We start from the raw sequence: 12908 nt of genomic DNA, 5'->3' as shown, positions 1-12908 counted from the left end.
GATCAAAGAATACGTGTGAATTTTTTCTCAGAATTTTCGGAGCGATTTTTGGATATTTGGATATGACCATTTTCCCAAAAATCCAAAAATGGTTCCAAAAATTCTGAAAAAAATCAAGTGTTTTTTGATCAATTTTAAAAACTTTTTGTTCTATAACTTTTTTTCGTAAAGTTGATGGTTGTCGAGTTAAAAATTCTTGAACAACAGATTCTAAAAGGGCATTAAATTTTACATAAGAACAGGCTACTCGCATATTTTTCAGACCCCTTTTTCATGAAAAATACAGCGACCGAAATAAGTGTCAAAAACGTCCTCTTGGGACTTAATAGGTTAAGATAAATAACTTATTATTTCAGAATTTTATGTTATTTTACACTTTTTTACTTTTTATTACAGTTCAAAACATTATTATGTACTTTATTTCTTTTTAAATTTACGCTGGGGACATAACGTATTTACCGAAATATTCGCGAAAAATGGGTGAGGTGTACCCTTTTTCGATCATATCTTGACTTATATGCAAAATTTTGAAATAATAATGGCATCGATCGATTCTTCATCAAATTTTACTGTAAGAATAATAATAATCCACTTTAAAACTATCACTGTAAAATTATTCACAAACTCGAATGGAACAGTTGCGCGACGACTGTGAAACAGGTATCGCTTCACGGCGACATGATTTTTGTTTTTCGAATCGATATTGTCAATAATTTTACAATCATACTTTTCGAGTTGACAATCATTATCAAAGTAAAATTTGACGAGGAATCTAATGGTGCCATTAATTTTCCGAAATTTTGGATTTTAATAGAAATATATTTGAAAAACAGTAGAACTTCATATGATCTAATGCTTTACAGTCTCCAAATACATTTGCCACTAGGTGAAGCTTCGGTCGATTCGCGCTTCCCCACCTTGACTGACGCAGGCGAATAGCTGCTACCGATTATCAAGGCAAACCGCATTCGCCCATTTTAGCAAGGCTGCTTCTCTCATCCTACGTGTGGCTACTACCTACCCCTCCTTTATGTACACTGAAAACCCAAAAGTATAAAAATTACTGTATAGTGGTATAACTTGCGCAGTTTATACTATTCAAAAGGGTTTCGAGTGCAGGTTATACTTTTTGAAAATTTTTATTTGGAAAAAGTGTAAGGAGCTCAGTTTACACTTTCCAAAATTGTTGTAAGCACAGATTACACTTTTTGGAAATTCATCACAACAGAAAAAGTTCACTTTTTCTAGTGCGACACATTACAAAAAGTGTAATCTTTGCTTAAAATACTTTTGAAAAGTGTAAACTGAGCTCCTTACACTTTTTCCAAATAAAAATTTTCAAAAAATATAACCTGCGCTTGAAACACTTTTGAATAGTATAAACGGGGCAAGTAATACTATTAAAAACAGCTACTTTTATATTTTTGTCCTAGAACAAATGATACCAGATTTGGATTCAGCGACTCCGAAAACATAAGATCTATTAGGTCCGGTCTCTTAAACTAAACTTATCTATTACTTCAAAACTTTTTTAGATGATTTTGTGAAATTAGATTTTTTATAATTGGGAAAATCATCTCGGAAAATTCTAAAAAAAATCCGGCATGTTACTGATAATAAACATTACTGAAGCTCTTATTTCGGACAGCACATGATGAGGTCGTTTCATGTATTTGCCATTGCTGCATTCTTTATGCGTACGTGTACGGTCCTACTTAAGAAATAGGAAAAGAAGTAGATTTTATTACAAAAACTTTGTTTGTGAATCAATAAGTTTTTCTAAATTTGGTTCGATAAAATGTATATGCCCCGATAGAGCGGCACATATTTTAAAGTTCCTGGTCAATAGTACTCAAAACCTTAAGTTCAGGACATTAATATGTAATACCAAAGAGGATTTCAATCATATTTTCTCAATCAAAAACTTTCCCTTTTATAATTCGAACTTTATAAATATTTATACATACGTACCAATCGTTTGATCTTCAGGTTTTATACATTTTTTAAATGACCTGGTATTATTATTTTCCACTGATTGCGTATCCTAAAATCAAAAATTAAATAAAAAAGTATCATCTTTAGTTGAGATCAGAAATTGAAGTACAAAAATAAATCAAGTTTTTAAAACCAATGTTTATTCTTGTACGACCATTACTTACAACAAACTTGAACAAACTTGTATCGAGTTTGAGTCACAATGTATATTCAGGGTGTCATAAGAGTATGGAAATCTCTTGCACAGCAAGCGTAATAAATGTTCGACGTATTTTCCAACGAGAAATGGAATGGTGACCTTGAATTTGACCTTGAACATGACCTCAAAGCTACAGCGAATCAAAAATCTATTTTACAAGTAGGAATCCCTATTTTTTTTACAGATTTGAAAACAGCGTGAATTTTCAAGTTCAAATACTTTTTGTTGTTTTTTTGTCATTTCAAGGGCACCACAGATTATAAAAAAAAACAATTTTATAGCACTACGGAACATAAGTTCACATTTATGGCACGCTTTTCGGTGGCATAAGTCGCGCATTCTGGCACCGCTGCGTTCGCATCACACTCGCATACGTTCGTTTGCTAACCTCACTTCGCGGTACCAGAAAGTGCAACTCATGGCTCGGGAAAGGGGGCATAAATGTGAACTTGGCACAGTGTTATAAAATGTTGTATGATATTCGTGCCATGGGGACACTTTTCGGCCCAGCTATAAGGACCCTCGCTATGCTCGGGTCCTAAACTAAGCCGAGCTAAAAAGTGTTACTTATGGCACTTGTATCGTAAAGTACTGTTATATACCAATAACCTAGTATTAAGTATTGTAAAATTAAAATATAATAATTAAAAACGATACAAATTAGACCGGCAGACGAACACGCATGACGCATGATCTCGCGAGCGAAAAGGCGGCACAGACAACAAGTCAACAAGTGACGAAATAGCCTGTAGTTTCGCAACTTGGGAAAAAAATCAAGACGTGCCTCCGCAGAAAAGATGCATGAATAAATTAGTATATAACCGGCGTAAAAATTAGGCCTCGGGCAGATCAGTTACTGTTATTGAGTAGAGAGAAGCTCTGGGCAGATCATTATATACTGTTGAGTAGGACGAAGCTCTGTGCACAAACGATTGGAATATTGTAGTAGAGACTCCGCAATTTATTAAACATCGTATAAAATATACTTGTATTTCGCGGGAAGTAGTAGAAAATTATTAACAGCGCACTAGCTTAATTGTAACCGTAATTATACGGCCGCGAGTGTCGAAGCGACTTATTGTTTACGCGAACGGTAAAGCTCGTGAGGGTGCATCCGAGCTTGTACTAGCCAAGCCGCCACCATCAGCCAGGCAGCAGTGACCATCGACCGACCAGCAGCCACCACCAGCCGTTCAACTCCGCCGACCGACAGCGAGCCAGCATCAAAATCACCGATCTTCTGCCGTCATAGTTTGTAAGCTTTTTTCAAATAGTATTAAGTTTTTATGTTTATAATAAAGTCTTGTGTGTGAACCTCACTCGAGCATTATACACTTATTTCATGTTCCTCCCCTCAAACAGCAACAGTAAAAATTAATTCAAAAATAATAAAGTTATTACCCATAGCAAAGGGTATTGTAACAGTTTACCCTCAGGAGGCAAGTAACTTGTCCGGCGAGATGTCCGTTGTCCTGTAACGGGGAACGAAGAAAAGGTGTGCCAAAAATAATCCACGCGATCATGTAATGTGTAATCAATAATTAGGCTTATTTATTAAAAAGAGCGCCAGTCACGGTAGTGACGCCTGAGAATATAGAATACAAGAAAGGTAAGAATTACAAATGTGCGATAATTGTTCGCTCGGCACGAAACATTCACCCGTACAATTATAACAACGGCAAAAGGCCACCGCGGCTATTTCGGTAGATACGACGGTCGTGAGTTTGGGCTAGGCGGGGACAAGACCGAGAGAGACTGAGCGTGTTGAGAATACAATAATATGGCGCATATGCATGAGAGAATCGAGAGACTTACATTCGTTGACTCCATGGTTTATTGGTGGTTGATTGGGCCTGACGAAGACTGCAAAAATAGCGAGGGCAGACGAGAAGGCAGCCAGATGTTGATGCTCTCCAGGATGGCAGACTCACTCTCACACACGCTGGCCATCGCAGGTCCCACACGAGAGGGGTCGGTAGCTCGAAGCTATTTCACGCGAGGTCCAACACAGAGTGTTCACTTCATCAACTCCTCGTCGGCTCGTCAGTCATCATAGGCCTCCCTTTCCACTTGACAGGCTTTCTTCTGCTCATAAGGCAGCACACGCAAGACCCGTCTACGCACTTAGCGTTGATCACGGCTCTCTCTCTCTGCCAATTCGGCGCTTATCGATTAATTGGCGCCGATCCGCAATACCATTAGCCTCGCTTATTTATGATCTCTCTCTCGGGTGGAAGGGATTCTAGGATACAATTTAAAGGAAGGAGTACCGTCCGACCCTGTGCTGGACTACTTCCTTACAGTATATAACAGTAATATTAGCTCAAATTTATCGAACAATATCGACATTTTTTTTTAATAGTCGAGAGCATGATTTTCGTCATTATACTGACACTTTCTACTCAAAAAATCATCTTTACAGCTAATAAAAAAATTTTTTCGACTTTTTTCAAACAATTTTGGTTAGAAAGAGGGATTTATTTGTATCTGTGGCACCCTAAAACTGAACTTGAAAAGAGCAAAGGGCTTATTAGAATGTAAAATTTTACATTCTAGTCAAATGTGCAATAACAAAAGGGGATAGCTATTTGAAAATTGATTTTTGATTCGTTATAGTTTTGAGGTTATGTTAAAGGTCAAATTTAAGGTTATCTTTCGATTTCTCGAAAATTATGTCAAAAATGGGTTTTTGATAATATTTATCAAGTATATTTTAAATTGATAGTTCTGTTATGGCATATTGACAGAAAATATTATTCAAAACATATTTGGATGAATCACATAATTAGGAGATTAAAACTCATTTTACCTAGTATTGTGTAATTGACATGGGCATATTAACGCAATTATATACAGGGTGTTACAAAAGTATGGAAACCTAAAAGTGGGCTAAATATGCGGAGAAAAAAAATCAAAAACCTCTCATGATTTTTTTTCTCCGCACATCTAGCCCGTTTTTAGGAGGTTTCCATACTTTTGTGACACCCTGTATGTTCGCAAGAGCATATAAAAAATTAATAATCAGTGTTGCATAGAAGTAGCCAAAGCGGCTGGATAGCTCAATTTTAAACTCACTCTCAAATGGTCAAATAAAATTCAGAAAAATAAACTAAAATAGCCTTTCGATAAGTTTTTATCTTAGTTTTAAGGTAGCAAGGTCAAGAATGCTGTAATGTATGTAAACACACGAGGTTGCCAAAGACGAACGACAAGCCAGGCGAGTCAGTTATCTCGCAGACTCGGAGTAAGCTACAGCCTCGAGCGAGCTCCTTCACTAGACAGTAGAGTAAATACTCAATAAACTTGTTATAATTACACTCTAGTACTTTCTGCGGGCAAACGAAAAAGTCAATTTCTCTGGAGGATTCTTGAAAGAGCTTACGCACCTATGAAGCGAAAAAAGAAAGCCTCAGAGCATATGTTTATCAGTCTCGGCTGATAATCACACGTGCTCTGAGGCTTTCCAGTTTTTCACTCCCTAGGTATGTAATCTACTATTTGCTCGATATTAAAGCAGTTTATCAAGGAATAGTTGGCGGAGAATTGAAGGAGGGCTTATGGATTCAAGAAATTCACCCACCTACATTTACACCATTTTAGGAAAAAAAATTCGTTCTTCCTCCAATAAAACTACCATCGGACCAAGAAGATAATATAAATTTGATCCTGATTTTGATGAGCGTAATTTTTTAAAATTTAAACTCTTCATATTTTTCAATAAATAAATAAGCAAATTATAAAACAAATGTGTTTGTTTTCTTTTCTTCCCTGTATCCGCTCCTCGTCTCGACTTCTACCTTTCGCAGCTTATGTGCTTACATCACGTAAGTCGATTGGATTGTGCTTCCTATATCATGAACACAAGATAATTAGAATTTATTTCTTATTTTATCACGTCAGAACATTTTTTATTTTTCACACCTTCCATTTTTACATCATAGAGATCAGCAGAATTAGAATTTTTCATATAATCACGGGTTGGCGAATATTGTAATCTCTCCTTTAAATTAGTTCAATGTGCACCTATACTGACCTATCATTCCAAAGCCCTGTGCCACATGAACCTGACTAAAATTTTTGACCAATGTTGATGCTAGAGATTACTTTATAAATACTCAAGTGTACAATAAGATCTCAAAAGAAATCCTATTAATAGTCATATCTAGAACTCTTAGAAAAATCATTATGAATTTTCTTTGCTATCAAAGTAGTGATGGCAATGCAAATTTAGTTTTCCGTCCTGAAATTTTAAATGAAATAACTTGACTTGCAAATTGGTTACTATCTTTACTAACACAATGAATTTCTTAAGAGTAAAATAGAGTATTGTGAGAATGTTTTTACTATAATTTATAAGCTGTTATTATAAGCTGTTATATGAATTGCAACACTTTTTCAACAACTCATAGTTTGGATAATGAAAAATAAACTATCTTACAGTTATTTTTATAATAATTTTGATAAAATATTACAATAAAACTAGAATATAATCTGCTTTATCCCAATAATTTCCCCAATAAGTTTTAATGTAATCTTATACTATTTCAGATGTTAATTATTTTGTCCCTTGATTTCGATTCCAGTTGATAAATTACATCTACATGATGATTTAATGCATTTGAAAGAATTCGGAACAAATATAGAACTTTTCATTCATTATTGAGTAAAGCATTTTGGTTTTATATAGCACACATAATATAAATGGCGCACTGTAAAAAATATTTTTCAAATTCACTCATTTGTAAAAATATCAACCCAAATTGCACTTAAAGTTAATTTTTTATTGTATTTTATAAGTAATTCTCACAATAGCTACCCTAGAGATGTGTAGATTACCTATAATCAACCTAATTCAAGTTCATATAAACATATAAGCATTTTTCAACTTTGTTTTTTTATAATAAAAAATTATTTAGTAGTTTTATAAGTTTTGAATATAAGTTTGAAGAATATTCACATAAAATGGTACCATAAAATAGTCGTGTAAAATTAATTAAGTAATGCACAGTTTAATTATAATATACCACTTCATTTGATAATTATGTTCAAGGTAAGAAAAAAAAACTCATAGAAAAAAATATAATTATCAGTACTAACTTAATATACAGATTCTTCACATTAATTTTTTAAGTCATTTTTAAGAATCTGTCACAAACTGTGTTCATAGGTGACATTTAGAATTTTAATGAAAGATAATTGTGTATATCCAACATGTTGATCAATTTCTGAAATATATTCAAAATATATAATTTAAATTGAAAAAAACTTACGAGTTCAAGAAGAGGTTTTAGTTGACTAATATTTTCATGAGAAATCAAAAAACCTTCTTTATTACTTGTTTTCAGAGTATGCTGTTGAAGTATTTTATTTTTTGTAATAGATGCATCTATTTTGCTCTTTTTATTCACCCTAGATTGCCTTTCTTTGAACTTTCTTTTCACTCCTTTATCATTTTCGTTAACTTCATCACATTCGAATTTCATATCATTTGGATTATTATCAGATATTTTTGGCGTTTTACCGAAGTAGTAAGTAATGCTCTTCATATTTATACTTTCACATGTAGAAAAGAGACGTAAAAATTATTTTTTAAATGCTGTAAAATGTGGTAAAAACTAGACGTAATCTGAACAAAAACATTTTTTATCGATTACAATGAAAAATTATATTCTATCATTTTTATTGTATTCAAACAACGACCCTATCATTGTAAGGTTCGAAAATTGTAAATGTATACATACTATGGCTAGCATCATTGTATTAAGATTTTGTTTCTGTTCAGTTAAGCAGTATAAAATTCCAGCGTTCCAACTTCCATGGAACAGAATCAATTCATATGTTATGTAGTCTGCTCGAAGTGCAGGTATATTTTATCGCATCAACAATAGGACGTTTTTCAATTGTCACAAAATAGTCACTTTACGATTTGCCTGGAGGTAAAATATGCAAGGTGTTGTGGCTTAAACAAATGAGAGACGTCTTGTTTGTTTTGCCTCCAGGCAAATCCGTAAAGTCACTAATTGAAAAACGCCCTATTCCGAAAATATGCCATGCCTATTACATTATTTTTTTTTTCGAAAAATAGCCATACGCGTTAATTATGGAGTGTAGCTTTCATTTTTTATTCATAACTAGAAATCTATCTGCGCGCTACGCGCGCATGGAACTCTTATGAGTATGTAATTTAATATATGGAAATATTTTGAAAATAATAATCAATCAAGATATTATTAACTACAGAGGGCGTATACATAGATGACACTAAAATATTTCTTGTACTTACATGAAGTTGGCTTTAAGAGGGTTCAATTCGATCTATAATCGCAATGGCTCTTTTATATATTAGATTAGATTAGATTAGATAGATTAGATTCGATTAGATAGATAAGATACAATCTACTAGGCTCATTTAGTCAGCTAGCCGTGGTTACTATTAGAAAATCGAATATACATACGACTTAAAATACATTTAGAAATATGTTTTAAAATTATGATCCGGATTTAAATAGTGTTTAATCTTGTTTTACCTTCATCTACACTTACAAGGAGACCACATGTGATGCGGGTCACCAAATGTCCTGAAAAATGTTTTCTGGTCTCCTGGTACTTAATAATAAAGCCCACTATTCTTAGGTTGATCCAATGAACCTTAGGGCCCACTATAAAAATCATTTTCTAATTTATTGAAAAATCTTTTGCTAAGGAATGTAAAAAATCTATAATACGTGTATGCGTTCTGCGCTACAAGGGTGCTGCCCTCTCTCTTTGTAAATCTCTCTCATTAGTTCTCTCATATACAGTGCACCTACTCAGATCTCGATCGACCGTTGTCGCGAGTGCTTCTTCGCCTGTACACTTATATTAATAAACCTATTTATGTTAATTTATAAGTACAACGTGTCTTTATTAAATCTCCTACTCAATAATATTCACCAAAACATCTTTGTGATTTTCTAACCCGTAACAGGACATCTTAAAGAAAAAAATGCAAAATGTACAAGTCTTAAGATTAGTCAAAGAATAATTAATTTAATGTCCCTATTACGAGTTAGAAAATTACAAAGATTTTTCAATAAACTAGAAAATGATTTTTAAAATGGGCCCTAAGGCCCGTTGGATCAAACTTACCATAGGGGGCTTTATTATTAGATACCAGGAGACCAGAAAAAAATTTTCAGGACCTTTGGTGACTCGCATCTCATGTGGTCTCCTTGTCAGTATAAAATAAACGAAGATCATTATGAAATTTTTTAAAAATCCTACGGTTATATATTTGTATATTTCCATGTAATCGAATGGTCCTTTACTTTTTAGCGTGCGTGCATAATAAAAAAGTTACGAACAATATTAACACCACCTGTTCATGTAAAAAATACCTATAAAAATCTTCAAATAGTAAAAATGATCAGTTTCTTATATGATTTTTCATGATCACTGTGACCTATACATGATTTCGTGACTAAAGAAATCCCGTGAATTCTGCAGTTTGAATCTCTTGATCCAGTACTTTTATCATGTCGACTCACATGAATAAAAAATAAAAAAATTTCTAATCTGCAATGAAAATCGGGGTTCTCAATTAAAAAATAGATTTTTAGGTCACTGGAGCCTTCAGGTTATGTTCAAAGTCAAATTCAATGTCACCATCGGAATTCTCGTCAAAATATACACCGCATAGGTTGTTTTTGATTTTTTAACACTTACTACGCGATATTTACAAGGGTTTCTCATTAAATATTCATTGTAGAAAAATATGTATATTGTAATTATAATTACAAATCCATCCAGGTCGATTTTCACATGCAATTTCAACTATTTATCTTTTACAAACGAAAATTGATGTATTGAAACGCTATCGATGTTTAGTCTATTGAATTTGTAATGTCATAACCGTTAAATGTTTTTTGTCATGAATATGCAATAAATCTCGTAAGATTTTTTTCTGTACAAAATCATACCCCATTATTATAATAAGAAACCATTTAACTTTATTTAGCGAAGAATTAAAAATAACCAAATCGAAATTTTTCCATTTTTTACCACTATCTTCTTTTTATAAGTATACTCATTAAAAAATTATTTCATTAGACAAAAATCTTTGGATCGAGTTCTATAATAAAACAGAAAACTTAAATTTTTACAGTAAAATTCAAAGTGCCTATCAATTTTTTTCCAAATTGGTCGGTTGGCGGGAAATGGGGAACTAGTGATTTCGATAAAAATAAATACTAAGGGCCTCTATTGGATCTATAGAGTACTACGAGACCGGTACTCGAGGCACGCTGCCATCTTGAAGACGCTATCAAGTTCACTTTTTCACTGTAAAATTTTTTACTGTAAAACAATATCTATTATCTAAGTGGGTAATTAGCATTCAAACATTTTTGTTGCATTTAAAGTTGGTGAGGTAGAAGTTTTATTGACAGTTCCCACTTAATATTGATAGTGTTGAAGTGTTGATTAGTATATTTGATTGAAATAAACAAGGAATTAAATATAACATTAAATATGAAGGCAGATGAGTAAGTTTGTTGTATTTTCTTGTTTTGTTCATAGACACTGAATTACTTATTTCAGTATAATTTTGATAATTACCTATGTGAATCATAAAGTAACCTACCATTCTAATGACTCAATTATATTGCTGAAATTGAATTTTCTTACACATTATTTAAAATTTGAAACTTTTTATATACAATTCACTTTTTTATCAATCTAGCTAGTTATTTATGACAATTTTTATTTCTCTGAGCATTACAGATAAATATTTTACATAAAATTATATTATAAGTTTATTTTTATTATATCTGGAGCATCAGCATCATTTAACTAAATAAACAAGAAATAAAATGAAAAATTTCATCATGGTGATGTGCAATTTTCTGAATCATTATAAAATGCATGTATTTTATAATATTATTCATTTCACATAAGATACATTATTTTGTACATGATTTTTCACTCGACATAAATGTACTCATTGTAGCTGAAACTGTCTAAACTTAACATTTGAAATTTCTATGTGTTAATATTTAAACTTTGAATTGGCAACAGTTTCTTTATAGACATGTAAAGTCTTGATGTGTAATGTTTGGAAAGCGCCCACTAATCAGAGTTAAAAAAAATAGATTAGAGTATTTGAAAAGTTCCATCAAATTTTTTAGTATTTTATTTATGTATTTAATTGAACAGTCGCTGATCTGATGAATTTATAATAAAAATATTTTAAATAACAATAAAAATTATACTATTTATTAATAATCATTGATGCTATCAAATCTTTTTTTGTAGTAACAAATATCAATGAAACAAATCATTTAGTTAATACAAAAGTCATCAACGTATTTTAAATAAAGCATTATTCAACTCATTTAAATAAATAATTTTCATTTCTTTATTGTCACAATGAAAAAGATATTTGCAAATGAATTAATCAGATTTATTCAATATTGTAGAACGTTATTGAAAAATGCTTATAAGTTTTAATAAATATTTCGTTAAATAGTACCGCTCCCTATAAAATTCATGTGTATAAATTAAAAATTCTGTTATGATATTACATTGAAAATTATACTATAAAACTATGAATTGAGATAATTTTATGTTAAACTGCTCATTTTTTCAATTTAATAAATATGTCACTAAAAAATGGGATTTTATGAGTTCATGGATAGTGTTTGGACTTTTCTAAAAAAAAATTTTAAGCTTTCACATAAACAAAATTTAGACATGGAGTCTATGCTTAAGTTATTACAGTCATTAGAGCCCACTAGCTATTTTTAAACCAAATGTGATAGATCCTCTTCTTTACAGCTTTTGAAATGAACTGGATCAAAAAAGTACCTGCAAAAAAAAAAAAAAGAATAAACTTAGTTAAGCAGCCTGACTTTAGGCTCATTTAAAAGTTGTCCCAACAATAATCGAGATTTTATAGGATCAAAATAATACTTTTTTACAAAACCTTGCCCACGTATGTCACCGATTTTGACGCGCTTTTGGTATGTTATAGTACATCGTAAAAAGGTCCAAAAAACAGAATTTTAGACCCTCTCCCCCCCCCCCCCCCCCCCCCCCNCCCCCCCCCCCCCCCCCCCCTCACTCCCCGTATAAACGTCTATTTTCTATTTATATTTATTTTGAAGCCCCGAAGTAACCCAAGAAACCTGAAAAAATTCATAAAAATATTTTTCAAAAATCCAAACAACCTTGAATTTTTTCAGATTTTTTGAGTGCTTCAGGCCTTTAGATAAAATCATTAAAAATTCTGAAAATCGAGATACGGCGATATGAAGCGATGTAGAACTCGGAAATTTTTTCAGTTTTTTTTTAATTGAAAAACATAACCTCAATTTTTTCTAGATTTTTTCAAATTACCTAATACACCATTTGAAGCAAAAAACCGCTTTTTTTAACGAAAATAATTTTTTTAGGACGATACAGAGCCTCGAAAAAACTGGAAAAATATTTTTCTTTTTTTTTTATCAAAATAAATAACCTCAATTTTTTTCAGATTTTTTTAAATGTAGGCGATAGCTTCTAGAGACGAAAAATGCTTTTTTTTTAACAAATCAGGTTCCTAGAATCCGATGGTTCCGCTTAAAAAATTTGAAAATATTGTTTTTGAATTCCTTGTCAAATTTTAATAAATTTTGACCGTTTCAAGTTTTCGATTGAAGCCTCCTAGCCTATTCTAGAGCATCAAAATGGTTTTATT

The 12908-nt window shown here is 32.1% G+C and overlaps 2 protein-coding genes across 2 annotated transcripts in view; one reads left to right on the top strand and one right to left on the bottom strand.

Moving 5' to 3' along the window:
• The window catches only part of LOC106651188 (ATPase family AAA domain-containing protein 5-like), a 31352-nt gene extending 23426 nt beyond the window's left edge, over positions 1-7926 (bottom strand). Inside the window, exons 1-2 of the mRNA XM_014369594.2 lie at positions 7465-7926; positions 1972-2044 (exon numbers count right to left, since the gene is read on the bottom strand). Of these exons, the coding sequence (XP_014225080.1) occupies positions 1972-2044; positions 7465-7740 (349 nt within the window). The 5' untranslated portion in view covers positions 7741-7926. The remainder of the gene's footprint in view (positions 1-1971; positions 2045-7464) is intronic.
• Positions 7927-10497: 2571 nt separating this feature from the next.
• The window catches only part of LOC106651191 (myelin expression factor 2), a 62171-nt gene continuing 59760 nt past the window's right edge, over positions 10498-12908 (top strand). The window contains exon 1 of the mRNA XM_014369601.2: positions 10498-10716. Within this exon, the coding sequence (XP_014225087.1) occupies positions 10703-10716 (14 nt within the window). The 5' untranslated portion in view covers positions 10498-10702. The remainder of the gene's footprint in view (positions 10717-12908) is intronic.

The sequence above is a fragment of the Trichogramma pretiosum genome, unplaced genomic scaffold (genome assembly GCF_000599845.2).
Source record: "Trichogramma pretiosum strain Unisexual culture from Peru unplaced genomic scaffold, Tpre_2.0 scaffold8, whole genome shotgun sequence".
In the NCBI taxonomy this organism is placed as follows: domain Eukaryota; kingdom Metazoa; phylum Arthropoda; class Insecta; order Hymenoptera; family Trichogrammatidae; genus Trichogramma; species Trichogramma pretiosum.
This window is presented reverse-complemented; position numbering and strand designations above follow the sequence as displayed.